The sequence below is a fragment of the Cervus elaphus genome, chromosome 30 (genome assembly GCF_910594005.1).
Source record: "Cervus elaphus chromosome 30, mCerEla1.1, whole genome shotgun sequence".
NCBI classification, from domain to species: domain Eukaryota; kingdom Metazoa; phylum Chordata; class Mammalia; order Artiodactyla; family Cervidae; genus Cervus; species Cervus elaphus.
Genome location: NC_057844.1, coordinates 25,718,861 through 25,735,829, shown reverse-complemented (window position 1 = coordinate 25,735,829; position 16,969 = coordinate 25,718,861). Strand labels below are relative to the sequence as shown.

Here is a 16,969-nt window from a genome sequence, read left to right as displayed (position 1 = left end):
TCTTTCTCATCCTATTAACAATAGATAAGATTCTTTTGGTCCAGTTCTCCAACTGTCCACTCTACTGGTAAACCTGTTTATTAACGAGAGAAACCAGCTGGTGCCTTTCCTACATGATTTATGTGTGTGTGTATCTGTGCATGTGTGTGTGTATGTGCACCCTACATCCAAGGAGCAGCGGCTGTGCGGGTGCAGGAGGGCCGAGAGGAGCTACTCCACATTCAAGGTCAGGAGGGGCGGCCGTGAGGACATACCCCTCGTCCATGGTAAGAAGCAGCAGCTGTGCTTTGCTGGAGCAGCTGTGAAGAGATACCCCACGTCCAAGGGAAGAGAAACCCAAGTAAGAAGGTAGGTGTTGCGAGAGGGCATCAGAGGGCAGACACACTGAAACCATAATCACAGAAAACCAGCCAATCTGATCACAGGACCACAGCCTTGTCTAACTCAGTGAAACTAAGCCATGCCGTGTGGGGCCACCCAAGACGGCCGGGTCATGGTGGAGAGGTCTGACAGAATGTGGTCCACTGGAGAAGGGAATGGCAAACTACTTCCATATTCCTGCCCCATGAACAGTATGAAAAGGCAAAATGATAGGACACTGAAAGATGAAGTCCCCAGGTCAGTAGGTGCCCAATATGCTACTGGAGATCAGTGGAGAAATAGCTCCAGAAAGAATGAAGGGATGGAGCCAAAGCAAAAACAACACCCAGCTGTGGATGTGACTGGTGACAGAAGCAAGGTCCGATGCTGTAAAGAGCAATATTGCATAGGAACCTGGAATGTAAGTTCCATGAATCAAGGCAAATTGGAAGTGGTCGAACAGGAGATGGCAAGAATGAACATCGACATTCTAGGAATCAGCAAACTAAAATGGACTGGAATGGGTGAATTTAACTCAGATGACCATTATATCTACTACTGTGGGCAGGAATACCTTAGAAGAAATGGAGTAGCCATCATGGTCAACAAAAGAGTCCGAAATGCAGTACTTGGATGCAATCTCAAAAAGGACAGAATGATCTCTGTTCGTTTCCAGGGCAAACCATTCAATATTAGAGTAATCCAAGCCTGTGCCCCAACCAGTAACACTGAAGAAGCTTAAGTTGAACGGTTCTATGAAGACCTACAAGACGTTTTAGAACACACACCCAAAAATATGTCCTTTTCATTACAGGGAACTGGAATGCAAAAGTAGGTAGTCAGGAAACACCTGGAGTAATGGGCAAATTTGGCCTTGGAGTGCAGAATGAAGCAGGGCAAAGGCTCATAGAGATTTGCTGAGAGAACACACTGGTCATAGCAAACACCCTCTTCCAACAACACAAGAGAAGACTCTATACATGGACATCACCAGATGGTCAACACTGAAATCAGATCGATTATTCTCTTTGCAGCTAAAGATGGAGAAACTCTACACAGTCAGCAAAAATAAGACCGGGAGTGACGGTGGCTCAGGTCATGAACTCCTTATTGCCAAATTCAGACTTAACTTGAAGAAAGCAGGGAAAACCACTAGACCATTCGGATATGACCTAAATCAAATCCCTTATGATTACACAGTGGAAGTGAGAAACAGATTGAAGGGACTAGATCTGATAGACAGAGTGCCTGATGAACTATGGACGGAGGTTCGTGACACTGTACAGGAGACAGGGATCAAGACCATCCCCATGGAAAAGAAATGCAAAAAAGCAAAACTGCTGTCTGAGGAGGCCTTACAAATAGCTGTGAAAAGAAGAGAAGCGAAAAGCAAAGAAGAAAAGGCAAGATAGTCCCATTTGAATGCAGAGTTCCAAAGAACAGTAAGGAGAGATAAGAAAGCCTTCCTCAGCGATCAGTGCAAAGAAATAGAGGAAAATAACAGGATGGGAAAGACTAGAGATCTCTTCAAGAAAATTAGAGGTACCAAGGGAACACTTTAAGCAAAGTTGGGCTCGATAAAGGACAGAAATGGTATGGACCTAACAGAAGCAGAAAATATTAAGAGGTGGCAAGAACACACAGAAGAACTATACAAAAAAGATCTTCATGACCCAGATAATCACGATGGTGTGATCACTCACCTGGAGCCAGACATCCTGGAATGTGAAGTCAAGTGGTCTTTAGGAAGCATCACTATGAACAAAGCTAGTGGAGGTGATGGAATTCCAGTTGAGCTATTTCAAATCCTGAAAGATGATGCTGTGAAAGTGCTGCACTCAACATGCCAGCAAATGTGGAAAACTCAGCAGTGGCCACAGGACTGGAAAAGGTCAGTTTTCATTCCAATCCCAAAGAAAGACAATGCCAAAGAGTGCTTGAACTACCACACAATTGCACTCATCTCACGCGCTAGTAAAGTACTGCTCAAAATTCTCCAAGCCAGGCTTCAGCAATACGTGAATCGTGAACTTCCAGATGTTCAAACTGGTTTTAGAAAAGACAAAGGAACCAGAGATCAAATTGCCAACATCCACTGGATCATCGAGAAAGCAAGAGAGTTCCAGAAAAACATCTATTTCTGCTTTATTGACTATGCCAAAGCCTTTGACTGTGTGGATCACCACAAACTATGGAAAATTCTGAAAGAGATGGGAATACCAGACCATCTGGCCTGTCCCTTGAGGAATCTATATTCAGGTCTGGAAGCAACACTTAGAACTGGACATGGAACAACAGACTGGTTCCAAATAGGAAAAGGAGTACGTCAAAGCTGTATATTGTCACCGTGCTTATTTAACTTACATGCAGAGTACATCATGAGAAACACTGGGCTGGATGAAGCACAATCTGGAATCAAGATTGCCGGGATAAATGTCAATAACCTCAGATATACAGATGACACCACCCTTATGGCAGAAAGTGAAGGAGAACTAAAGAGCCTCTTGATGAAAGTGAAAGAGGAGAGTGAAAAAGTTGGCTTAAAGCTCAACATTCAGAAAACTAAGATCACGGCATCCGGTCCCATCACTTCATGGGAAATAGATAGGAAAACAGTGCAAACAGTGGCAGACTTTATTTTTTTGAGCTCCAAAATCACTGCAGATGGTGACAGGAGCCATGATATTAAAAGATGCTTACTCCTTGGAAGGAAAGTTATGACCAACCTAGACAGCATATTAAAAAGCAGAGACATTACTTTGCCAACAAAGGTCCATCTAGTCAAGGATATGGCTTTTCCAGTAGTCATGTATGGATGTGAGACTTGGACTGTGAAGAAAGCTGAGCACCGAAAAATTGATGCTTTTGAACTGTGGTGTTGGAGAAGACTCTTGAGAGTCCCTTGGACTGCAAGGAGATCCAACCAGTCGATCCTAAAGGAGATCAGTCCTGGGTGTTCACTGGAAGGACTAATGTTGAAGCTGAAGTTCCAATACTTTGCCCACCTCACGGGAAGCGTTCCTGATGCTGGGAGGGATTGGGGGCAGGAGGAGAAGGGGACGACAGAGGATGAGATGGCTGGATGGCATCACCGCTTGATGGACATGAGTTTGATCAACTCCGGGAGTTGGTGATGGACAGGGAGGCCTGGCATGCTGCGATTCATGGGGTCAAAAAGAGTCGGACATGATTGAGCAACTGAACTGAACTGTATGGGTGTGTATATATATGAGTGTGTGTGTGCGCACATATATATATGTATATATACATATGTATATACATGTATATATGTACAAAATGTGCTTTTATTGAACAGAGTGATTACAATGTACAAGTTTCATATTTGAGAAAGAACTCTCCACAAAATTTTTACTTGAAGATGTTGAATGTCCTGGATGAAAGCATTTATTAGGTGCTTAGAAAATTTAAAGTTTGTTTCTCTTAATACTACTTTCTAATTTATACAAGTTTATATGCTTATTTTAAATGATTACTATTTAGACGACATCTAAATAAAAGGTATTAGTAGAAAACAAAATGTTTTTAGATAGAAAATTAATACTTCATCAAAGGCTCCAGAAAAATAGTTTAGCAAATAGCATGGCGTTTGCAGTCTTGCTGTTGAGAAAATACGATTTTTTTTTTCCATTTAAAAAATTTTAATTGGACTATATCATTGATTTTGATGAAACACACATTTCAAAGAACAGAGGATTTAAATCCCCCAATTCTAAGAAATACTCAAACCAAACCCTTTCTTTGAATGGAATATATGTGCTATTCAAATTCCAAGATTAGGAACCAAAAAGGTTCTTTATTTTCATTTGGGGATATTTTCAAGCACATTTAGTTAGAAAAAACAGAATTTCCATCTGAATCTTTCATTTCTGTGTTTTATTCTACACAGATATTAAATACAACCCAATTAAAATATCAAAAAACAGCATTAATGAATAAGCTAAACTTCTCTTAGTAGTTTCAAATGCCATATATAGGTACTATATAAGTGTGTATGTATGTAAATTTGGGGGGACTTCATTCTGATGCATTGATCTATTTGCCTATTCCTGGTTAATAGCACACTGTCTAATTACTAGCTCTTTATGTTTTATATTTGCTAGAGCATATGGTTCCTCCTTACTATTTTTCTATTTGGTCCTTAGATATTTTCTCACAACGTCTCTTCCTACAGAATTTTATCATCAGCTTGTCAAGTTCCATAAGGAGTCCTGTTGAAATTTTGATTAAGGTTGGCATTTACTTTTAAGATTAATTAGGGACTGTCATTATGGTATTACATCTCCCTTTTTAGGAAGTATGACTCAGAGAAATCCGGTCTTCTGTTGTTCATTTTTCTTGTTGTTGTTCAGTGGCTGAGTCATGTCTGACTCTGCAAGCCCATGGACCGCAGCACGCCAAGATTCCCTGTCCTTCACCATCTCTCAGTTTGCCCAAACTCATGTTCGTTGAGTCGGTGATGCCATCTAACCATCTCCTCTTCTGTCCTCCCCTTCTCCTGCATTCAGTCTCTCCCAGCATCAGGGTCTTTTCCAGTGAGTCGGCTGATCACATCAGGTGGTTAAAATATTGGACCTTCAGTTTTCTAGTTACCTTCACATAGATTTTTCAACTGTCTTCACACATTGATTCCTAGATTTTTCAAGATTTCAGCATCAATGTGAAAGAGATATATTTTCTCACTATACTTCCTGACTGATTGTAGCTGACAAAGAGAAGTACTATCGATTTCTGCATAAGGAATTTGCTTCAAGTACTTTTAGATACTCTCCGTTTAGTTTCAATATTTTTTAGCTGATTCTTCAATTTCCTTGATAGGTTATCATATAGTTTTAAAAAATGACATCTTTATCCCTGTCTCCAGAATTTATGTCTTTTACTTATTGATCTTAAAGCATGGCTAGGACATTCAAAGGACTTTCCAGGTGGCGCTAGTGGTAAAGAATCTGCCTGCCAATGCAGGAGACATAAAAGATGCCAGTTTGATCCCTGGGTTGGGAAGATCCCCTGGAGGGCACAGCAACCCACTCCAGTATTCTTGCCTGGAGAATCCCACAGACAGAGGAGCCAAGAGGGATATAGTCCACAGGATTGCAGAGTCGGATACAATTGAAGCAACTTAACACACACACAGAGGACATTCAAAACAACGATAAATAGCAGGAGTGAATTGAGCATGCATGTCTTGTTCCTGACTTTCTATAATGGGAATATTTCAAATGTTTTTACCACTACTGAAGGTCAACACCCTTTACCAACTTAAATAGTTCTCTATTTGGAGGCTAAGAATTTTAAATCAGAAATGGGTGTTAAAATGTATCAACAGCTTTTTCAGTATCAACATGACTATATTTTTTTTTCTCCTGTCATCCATTAGTGAATTACATTAATAGATTTCCTAATGTCAAGTCATCATCAAATTACTGGGATAAACCTATGTTTAAAGCAGACCGATTCATTTATTTTATTTTCTATTTCTGCATCTATGTTCATAAGTAAAACTGGATCTAATTTTGTTTTATGGTACTGACTTATCTGGCTTGGGTATCAAGGTTATGCCAACCATGAAGAAATAGAAAGCTTCAAAATTATTCTATGGTCTTGAATATTTTATAAAACAAGAAATTATTGGCTTCTTGAGGTTTGGATAAACCTTGTCTGTGAAATCTCGGCTTGAAGTCACTTTATAAAGTTAAGTTTTAGACTGCCTGCCTTGTTCCTTAATGCTTACTAGTAAAATAAGTGTTATTCTAAACACCTATATAATGAAGTTATTGTCAAGTGGTTAGTGGTTTTTTCTTTTTTTAATTTTGGTGGCTATTGACTCATTTCTTGTTTCAGTGCATTGTCATCAGTGGATGTACCCAACATGACTCCTACTTTTTAGAACTGGTTGGTATTTTCTCTGTGACTTAATATACAATGTTTAATGTTACAGGGATACTTAAAAAAAACTGCACATATTCCACTGGGCATATAGTCTTTACATAGCTTTCAGATTAAACTTGTTCACTGCTGTCTCACTTACTTTACGTCTATTTGATCTTCCACTTTATGAAGCAGATGTATAAATTGTCCCTCTCTAAATATGGTTTGTCAACTTATCAATTTCTCTAACTATAGACTCTATGTATAACTATGGATTAGGTACATAAAGGTTCCTAATAATTTCATATACTCATACAAATATGTAACTGTAATACTTAATATATACTATATATAGTGATCTATGTTTATTCAGTATGTATTAACATATAAATATCACATATTGCTAACTACATTGAGAATAAACTATATATAAAATCTTTTTTTTTTAATGCTTTTCATCTGAAATTTTATTTTTTTCTGATATTCAGCAGTTAGTTTTTTGCATCCCTTTGAGGCTTTCTATATCATTTTGATTTTGTATGAATTTTGCAAGTAACATACATTTGAATTTTTTGATTTTTCCATCAGATTTCAGTTTTTTATACATAATTACTGAGTTTTTAATAAGTAATTACATTAATGGCACTAGTTAATGAGCATTAGCTAATTAAGGTAATCAATATAATGTAATTCATTAACATTAATTAATTGTGAAACATTTATAACTTAAAATGAAATGGTCTTATTCCTTTCATTTGTTATCTCAGGTTTTCCATTCACTATAATTTTGTTTCTCTTTTCCAAAGCTTTCTGTTAGGCTGAGCAAATTTTCCTTTTCCCTCTGTTGTTCCTACAATGTTTTAAGAGTGAAAACTCCTTATTTATGTTCTTTGGTGGCATTAGGGCTCACAATTCAATGCCGCTTTTCTAATCAAAATACTCCCAACACGTTAGAATCTCTTTATCTCTGAACTCTGAAGATACTGGGTCATTGACTTCTCACATCCAGAGTTGCTGATGAAAAGAAAAGACTGCCTTGCTTTTCTTTTAGGGCTTTTCTCTCATGCTGTGGACTCTGTTTTCTAGGATGTGTCTGGGTATGGGTCTTACTCAGCTCACTTGGCACTCAGTGGATCTTCAGCTCTAGAAAGTTCCTCCTATTATTTCTTTGGTCGTTTCCTCCCTTCTGTTGTTTCTGTCCTTAGGAACAGTCTGTTAGATGCTGGTCTTCCTAAATTGATCCTTCATGTCTCAACTTCTGAGAGACTTAAGTTTTTGTTCATATTACTAGCTCAGGCTTTAGTGCTATTCTAAAGATTTTTACAATTTCAGTTAATTTAATGTGAATTGCTCATTTCTAATATTTTTTCCTTTAATAATTGATCATAGTCTGCTATTTTTAGGATATGATATCCCCTCTAAAGATACAAATTAGAAATTTAAAAGTTTTTCCTACCACCCTTATCACCTATCCCTGGAACAGCTGTCTGCCATTCTTGGTTATCCAAACATAAAATATGAATCAAGGACTCAGTTGAAACAGTGTGAGCAGTTTCCCCTGAAGGTGGGGTGGTCTGCTTCCCCAGTCACTATTTCTTTTAAAGGAACCACCGACTGTGGGTTTGATGTGAGCGGGAGGGATGGTGGAAGAAAGGCTGGAGGGCAGAGACGGGGACTGGCTATTTGTCTAAATAAAGGCAGCTTGACTCTAAAAACCAAGCACTCTGTTTTCCCTCCGGGGTAGAGACAGCTGCCTTTCCTTCCATTTTCGTCAGCTGGAGACCTCTGGAAACACCCAATACCAGGAGCCCGTGGCTCAGATAGAGTTCATTTTCCTTAGAAAAAGCAGTGCCTGGCTCTGGCTCTTGGCTTGTAAGCTCCATGCTCTGGCTGTAGTAGGAATGAAAGGGGAGAGTCCCGAGTAAAGAACTCCAGGGCCCCAGCTGGCCCAGGGTTCTGCAGACGGCTAATTCTTTACCAGGGAAGAGCCCTTGGGCCCATTTCATGTTCCTTTCTGCTAACATTCTGCCTGGACTGTCACTAGAATTGTTTCACCTGGGCATTATTTCTCTTCTCCATGTCTTTTAAGCTGTGGGGTTTTTTTCTACTTTTGTTTTAGTGGCAATTTGATTCTTCCATCTGCTTTGTAAATTTCAAGCTTTCTTGCGTTTTTTCTTTTCTTTTTTTTTTAATGCTCAGATCTTCTTCAAATCAAGAGCCCATTAAGGACTAAGCATTACATTTGGTTGTTATTAATACATGTCTGAGCCACAGTCAGCTCCCAGTCTTGTTTTTGCTGACTGTATAGAGCTTCTCCATCTTTGGCTGCAAAGAATATAATCAATCTGATTTTGGTATTGACCATCTGGTGATGTCCATGTGTAGAGTCTTCTCTTGTGTTGTTGGAAGAGGGTGTTTGCTGTGACCAGTGAGTGCTCTTGGCAAAACTCTGTTAGCCTTTGCTTGGTTTCATTCTGTAATCCAAGGCCAAATTTGCCAGTTACTCCAGGTATTTCTTGACTTCCTACTTTCGCATTCCAGTACCCCACAATGAAAAGGACATCTTTTTTGGGTGCTAGTTCTAGAAGTTCTTGTAGGTCTTCATAGAACCGTTCAACTTCAGCTTCTTCAGCATTACTGGTAGGGGTACAGACTTGGATTACTGTGATACTGAATGGTTTGCCTTGGAAACAAAGAGAGATCATTCTGTCGCTTTTGAGACTGTATCCAAGTACTGCATTTTGGACTCTTTTGTTGAGGGTTACTCCATTTCTTCTAAGGGATTCTTGCCCATAGTAGTAGATATAATGGCCATCTGAGTTAAATTCACCCATTCCAGTCCATTTTAGTTTGCTGATTCCTAGAATATCGACATTCACTCTTGCCATCTCCTGTTCGACCACTTCCAATTTGCCTCGATTCATGGAACTTACATTCCAGATTCCTATGCAATATTGCTCTTTACAGCATCGGACTTTACTTCCATCACCAGTCACATCCATAACTGGATGTTGTTTTTGCTCTGGTTCCATCTCTTCATTCTTTCTGGTGTTCTCCACTGATCTCCAGTCGCATATTGGGCACCTACTGACCTGGGGACTTCATCTTTCAGTGTCCTATCTTTTTGCCTTTTCATACTGTTCATGAGCTTCTCAAGGCAAGAATACTGAAGTGGTTTGCCATTCCCTTCTCCAGTGGACCACATTTTGTCAGACCTCTCCACCATGACCCGTCCATCTTGGGTGGCCCTACATGGCATGGCTCATAGTTTCATTGAGTTAGACAAGGCTGTGGTCCACATGATCAGATTGGTTAATTTTCTGTGACTGTGGTTTTCAGTCTGTCTGCCCTTTGATGGAGAAGGAGAAGAGGCTTATGGAAGCTTGTTCTGATGGGCGGGGCCATTAATCCAATATTTGGTTGAAGGGTGGGGCTGTGTTTCCTCCCCGTTATTTGCCCTGAAGCCAAACTATGGTGGAGGTAATGAAGATAATGGACCTCTTTCAAAAGGTCCCATGCAGGCAGTGCTATACTCAGTGCCCCCAACCCTGCAGCAGGCCACTGCCGTCCCACGCTTCCACCAGAGACTCCTGGACACTCACGGGCAAGTTTGGGTCAAAATTCTCCAAGTCAGGCTTCAACAGTACATGAACCATGAACTTCAAGATGTTCAAGCTGGATTTAGAAAAGGCAGAGGAACCAGAGATCAAATTGCCAGCATCCGTTGGATCATTGAAAAAGCAAGAGAATACCAGAAAAACAAATACTTCTGCTTTATTGACTACGCCAAAACCTTTGACTATGTGGATCACAAACAAAATGTGGAAAATTCTTCAAGAGATGGGAATACCAGACCACCTGACCTGCCTCCTGAGAAATCTGTATGCAGGTCAAGAAGCAACAGTTAGAACTGGACATAGAACAACAGACTGGTTCCAAATCGGGAAAGGAGTATGTCAAGGATGCACATCATCTCTCTGCTTATTTAACTTATATGCAGGGTACATCATGAGAAATGCTGGGCTGGATGAAGCAGAAGATGGAATCAAGATTGCTGGGAGAATATAAAAAACCTCAGATATGCAGATGACAACACCCTTATGGCAGAAAGCAAAGCAGAATTAAAGAGCCTCTTGATGAAAGTGAAAGAGAGTGAAAAAGTTGGCTTAAGGCTCAACATTCAGAAAACTAAGATCACGGCATCCAGCCCCATCACTTCATGGCACATAGATGGGGAAACAGTGGCAACAGTGTCAGACGTTATTTTTTTGAGCTCCAAAATCACTGCAGATGGTGACTGCAGCCATGAAATTAAAATATGCTTGCTCCTTGGAAGAAAAGTTATGACCAATCTAGACAGCATATTAAAAAGCAGAGACATTACTTTGCCGACAAAGGTCTGTCTACTGGTTTTTCCAGTAGTTATGTATGGATGTGAGAGTTGAACTATAAAGAAAGCAGAGTGCTGAAGAATTGATGCTTTTAAACTGTGGTGTTGGAGAAGACTCTTGAGAGTCCCTTGGACTGCAAGGAGATCAAACCAGTCAATCCTAAAGGAAATCAGTCCTCAATATTCATTGGAAGGATTGATGCTGAAGGTAAAGCTCCAATCCTTTATCCACCTGATATGAAGAACTGACTCCTTGGAAAAGACCTTGACGTTGGGAAAGACTGAAGGCAGGAGGAGAATGGGACAACAGAGGATGAGATGGTTAGATGGCATCACTGACCCGATGGACATGAGTTTGAGCAAGCTCTGGGAGTTGGTGATAGACAGGGAAGTCTGGCGTGCTGCAGTCCATGGGGTCGCAAAGAGTCAAACACAACTGAGCAACTGAACTTAAATGAACTGAATATATGTCTCCATGGACTTCTAATTTAGAATACCACCTCCATTTTTTTTTTTTTTTGTCTTTTCAATATTTACGTGCTAAAGGTATCAGCACACTGTTAAGCAACTCTTGCCAGTAGAGTGGGGAGGCCAGAATGTTGATAGGTGTGCTCAGTTGATCATCATAAGCCAATCCCACTCTCCAGCCCCACTCTATTTTAAACAGAATAAAAATTCAAACTCCTTAGCATGGCCTTTCATAGCCTAATATCAACCCATGTCACCAGCTTCATGTCCTCCTTCTACATTCTAAGAAGACAGCATAACACTCTTAAGTGAATTTTGAAATCTGGAATTTGTACAGTAGAGAGTATCAGGACCCTTTTAGAGTGTTTCCTTTTAATTTTGTAAACATTCCTCATTTCCATTAATATTTGGAGGAAGTGGGAGTCTAAGCCACCATGATGCTTCTGAGTGAAGAGTGTTTAAGAATCTCCACTAGGGCACAGGGTTTCTTTTATATCATTACAATCCCTTGTGAACCAAACACCAAGCAGTGAAACAGTCATTAACAAGGGGTCCTAAAACAAGTAACTATATTTTTGTTTTTCAGTTAACCAGGTTAACTGAAGCAACCTATGAGTGTCCAAAAGTAACATGCCTGCTACAGATGGGCTGACCATTTAATTTACCTTCCAAACTGAGACTTATGAGAACAAAGTGGGTGCTATTAATCATTATACTAAAAAACACATGTCAACTAGAATGTCCTGGGCTATGAATCACTTGCAAACCTTTCTAGTAGTAAAGTTTCTTTTTTCCCTTTAAGACCTCCTGCCACTTTTATTGCATCTGCTTAAGTATACTTGATGTCTAAGCACTCTCACAGTTGGTATTTATTGAGTCCCTACTCCAGGGCAGATGCTGTGCTGGGAATTCAAGGTGAACAGACAGACCAGCTCTCTGTCCTCGTGGGGCTTACATCCCAGGAATCTTTTTATTTTTTTCTTTTTGCTATTAAGAAAAAATGACTTTCAATCCTTGGAACACAGGAAAAATAGTGGAAGATCAGTTGTACTAAAGCTGTTACTGATCCTTAAAAAAAAAAAATTAGAGCATAACTGCTTTCCAAAGTCGTGTTAGTCTCTACTGTACAACAGTGTGAAGCAGCCGTGTGTACACATACATCGCCTCCCCCTTGACCCTCCCTCACCCCCCACCCCACCCGCTGGAGCACAGGGCTCAGCTCCCTGTGCTGGACAGCAGCTCCCCACTAGCTAGCTATTTCCCACATGACAGTGTAAACAAGTCAGTGCTCCTCTCTCCATTCATCCCATGTTCTACCTCCCCCAATGTGTCCACAAATCAGTTCTCTACGACTACACCTCTGCAAATAGGTTCATCAGTACTATTTTCCTAGATTTCATATATATGTGTTAATATACAACATATTTTTTTAACAGTTTGACACAGTTTGCAGAAGAGGGCAAAGGCTTTTGAGGTAGGTATAACAGCATCCGTTGCCTTGTTTAGTCACTAACGAGCATCTCTGAGTAAGATACCTCTGCAGTCCTCATGTGGCCAGGACGGTGAAGTGAAGTGAAGTCGCTCAGTCGTGTCTGACTCTTTGCGACCCCATGAACTGTAGCCTACCAGGCTCCTCCGTCCATGGGATTTTCCAGGCAAGAGTACTGGAGTGGGTTGCCATTTCCTTCTCCAGTGGATCTTCCTGACCCAGGGATCAAACCCGGGTCTCCTGCATTGTAGGCAGACGCTTTACCGTCTGAATAATACTAAATCACAGGAATGTTGTTAAGGAGAATTGTTTGTACAATGCCCTGCAGGTGGTAGTACTGCTTTATGATCCCAGGTAACACCAAACTTGAGCACATGGAACTCATCAAATCAAGGAGATGGGAAGGGGAGAGTAGAATTGGAAGGAAAATGTGTCCACATCAGGCAGTGAAAATAGCCCGAAACCAAACTGCTGTCTTCATTACTTGAGCCACAGGTAATGCAGGTTAATTTTTGAACAATGTGCATCAGTTACTAATGTGAACCCTTTCCTGGCTAGCTCTAATGCTTCTCACCACAATATTCTGCTCAGAGGCCCAGTTCTAAATTCTGTAGAATTCCTCAGCTAGTCTTGTGGAGAAAAGTCTACAGCGAGATTTGACGGGCAGAACCCAGGTACTGGGGAGAAACTGAGGAGAGGTGGAAAGAGATTCTGAAAGAGATGAGGAAGTAAAGTACTCCTCATGGGCCCTTCTGCACCTTGCAACAGGACACGGAGGGGCAGAAAATAAAGCTGGTCTGAGAACTGATTCACTCTCCAGCCAAAAGCTTCTGTCTCTGCCCTGCAAAATCAGCACACGAGGAACGTTCCTAAATCAGACAGATCAGAACACTGCCCTGCTGTCCCCAAGTAACTCAAATTAACTGAAGAGCTTCTAATCAACTTAAATTTGAATATTTATACAGTTAAAAATAGCTTGCTGATGGTGTAATATGAGCACAGGTGATGAGAAGAATCCACTGCTAAGAATAAAAGGAAAATGAATAAAACGTTCTAGTATATTCAGTTCTGGAAAACTGCCTTTAGTACCTCTAAGATATTCACCAGTGAGCACCCTGACCCAAACTGATGCCGGGCTTCATTTGGTGGAATTTTTTTTTTTCCTATCTGAATTGTTTACTGCACTCTTAACAAAGGCAATACATATTCATTGTGGGAGGTTGGAAAATTCAAAGCAGTCCGAAGAGAAAATAAAAAGCATTTAATTCCAGCACTCAGGGATAAACACCTTGGTGTAGCGCCCTTAAATGTGGGCAGTTTTTTACAACGCGACACCATCATCACCCAGGCTCTTCATCCACTCTGATTACTGAGATCAGCTAACAGGCAGAGCACCGCAGTCTCTGCCATTTTTAAAACACTGGATTTCCATTTGCAATCTGTGGCAGGCTAAACCCTTAATTAGTAACAGCAGGTGCTGAAGTGCTTAAAGCAAATAGCTCCTGCATTTTAGTGAGCTGTTATTTATGTCACTCTTATCACCGGGAGCAGCCCTGACAATCAGCAGCAGCTGGGCGGGCTCGTGCGCTGACTGGGGCGCTTGCTGGCCACCAGGTTCCCCAGGAGTCAGGGCTTTAGGCAGCTCTATCTGGAGAAATGAACAAGTTGCTCAAAGGGTGCAGTTGGGGCTTCGGGGTCTCTTAAGGGTGGAAAGCCACAATCATCTATGTACTAACTACTTGGGCATCAGATATTTTATTCAGAATTCCACTGTGTGCAGCTCTGCCGAATCACACACCCCCAAAATACTGTTTTTCCTGAGTTTAAATCTCTCTCTCTCTCTTCAGTCGCTAAGTCGTGTCCGATTCTTTGCAACCCCATGTACTGTAGCCTGCCAGGCTCCTCTGTCCATGGGATTCTCCAGGCAAGAATGCTGGAGTGGGTTGCCATTTCCTTCTCCAAGGGATCTTCCCGACCTAAGAATCGAATCCCGGTCTTCTGCATTGCAGGCAGATTCTTTACCGACTAGGCTATGAGGGAAGCCCAATAAGTGCTTCCATTTTGAAAGAATTACAAAAACCTCTTAAACATGGTCCACTTCCAAGTGGTAGTAATTCGGTTCAGAAAGCTTGTTCTCAAGGAGTGAAGAGACTGGAGTATGCAGAACACTCTCAGGGGTACAAAACTCGACAGCGCCCAGAAGGTTTCCCTCTCACATTTATCAAGACGTGAAATAGAAGAAAGTCAACACCAGCTCGCCTTGCTTCCTAGGGTGGGGTGGGGTTTAGCTTATGCTTCCTTCCTGGTGGGCTGCTAATCCCCTTTCATTATTATCGAAAATGAGTCACAAAAATGATTCTGCATTTCTGCCAAGGGGATGATAAATAAGGTGCGCCCCAGCCCCCCGCCTCCCCGAGGCCGGGGTAGGGGCAGATTTGTGAATAGGGTGGGAGGATGTGGGAGGAGGGCAGCCGCCTTTTCCCACCAATGGCGACATCTCGACATGCGTCAGCCGGTTTGGGGGTCGGGGGCGTGCAAGGACACTCCGGACACCCCGCCAGTGAGCAAAGTGAAAGAAAGAAAAAAGAAAAAGGCACCCGAGTTGTGCAGACTAGAGACCTGACGATCAACTTTCCCGTATTCAAGATGGTGACTAAAAGTCTCCATATCCAAACTGAAACGTGTGGAATCAACTTCTGTATTTTCAGGCGAAAACATAAAAATTGCCTTTCCCGTTTTATCTCGTCACCAGCCCATGACGTCTCGCCCTCGGGTCGCCCCACCGGTGGTCCAAGGCCCCGAAAATGAGTCTGTGCTGGGCGAGCGTCAAGAGCTCGAGGGGGTGACTCTGTGACGACAACACGGCCCGGTCCCCTTCCCTCCTCGGGCCTCTGCTCCTGAGGTGACCGAGCGCGTCCGCAACCTCGAAATAGGCAGGCGCCCGCCGAGGGCTCCCAGCAGCCAGCTGGGTTGCCAGAGAGGCGTCTTGGACTGGCTCGCGCCCCGCAAAGGCCCCCGGGGCCGTCCCCGCGACGAGCTGGCCTGCACCCAGCGGAGCTGTGCCGCCCGACGGGGCCCCGAGCCGGCCCGCGAGCCGTTATAAACGCAGCTGCCTCCCCTTCCTCCTCCTCCTCAGCCTCTTACCTGCCCAGGGGTTTGGCCGAACTCCGGGCCGGTAATTGAGGCCGCCATGGCAGGTTGCGCACGTGCGGGTCCTGGGGCAGCCTCACCGCGGGAGGAGCTTGGCAGCCCGCCTGCCTCGTCTGCCGCCAGCCCCGCGCCAATGGCTCTGGGCCCCCAGCTGCGGGGCGCCCGCCCCCGGCCCGCCCTTAAAGTGGCCATGCCGCCCGTGTGGCTCCGAGTCTCGGCAGGACCAGGTCGGGGGAGGGGGGACTTCCGGGGGACCGGGGGGAATGGGGATGGGCCGCCCCAGGGTGCCCTGCGGGGCCTCAGGAGACCCTGTCACTAGCGGCAGCCCACCTAAAGTTCCATTTCACTTGCCCTGGGACCTCACACAGCTCAGGCCTGGGGCAAGGACATATCTAAAAAGTCTTCAGTGTCTTATAGGAATGCTTTCAAGTTTAAACATTAGGAATTAGAAAACTGGATTTGTTTTTCTTTTTCCAAGACCAAGGGATGGTGGATCCCTATCCTATTCCAAGGATAGGGATGGTGAAGACTGATTGTGGTGCTTTCTTTCCAAACTACTAGGAAACTAAGAGTTTTAGAAACCTTTCATTTTGTCCTGTGAGTCAACAAATATCGTCGTCATTTCTCAAGTGAGAAATCTCCAGGTGGTGGCTGTTATGAAACCTACTTTGTTCAGCCTTGCTAGAGATTTTATTGAGATCCACTGAATGCCCCGACCCCAAGGGATCCTTCCTCTTGTCTTTACCACTGTTCTTGGTTTCTTTCATTGCTAAAAAGTTGGGGTGGGGGGTGGGGATGTCACTTTGGATTTGGCTAGACTCTTGATCTTACTTGAACATATAATACACACGTGCTCTACTTGACCCGCCACCTCCCATCTCTGGGCAAGCCTACTGTTTCCTGAGCAGATGGTGGCAGTGTTCTGATTTAGATCATGACAGCGTGCAAAAATATAGTAGTGGTTGCCCATGATTTTCATGCAAAGAAAAATGCAGATAAATTTCTGATGGGATCATTATGCATTATTTTTGGAAGTAAATGTACACTTTTTAATAGATACTAAGAAAGCTGTAAATGGACCAACCGAAGAACTGATGCTTTTGAACTGTGGTGTTTGAGAAGACTCTTGAGAGTCCCTTGGACTGCAAGGAGATCAAACCAGTCAATCCTAAAGTAAATCAGTCCTGAATATTCATTGGAAGGACTGATGCTGATACTTTGGCCAC

General features: G+C 42.6%; 1 protein-coding gene across 1 annotated transcript in view; it reads right to left on the bottom strand.

Annotated features, from left to right (window-relative positions):
• The window catches only part of SOHLH2 (spermatogenesis and oogenesis specific basic helix-loop-helix 2), a 43,398-nt gene extending 27,451 nt beyond the window's left edge, over positions 1-15,947 (bottom strand). Inside the window, exon 1 of the mRNA XM_043891807.1 lies at positions 15,738-15,947. Within this exon, the coding sequence (XP_043747742.1) occupies positions 15,738-15,935 (198 nt within the window). The 5' untranslated portion in view covers positions 15,936-15,947. The remainder of the gene's footprint in view (positions 1-15,737) is intronic.
• Between the last annotated feature and the right edge of the window lie 1,022 nt (positions 15,948-16,969).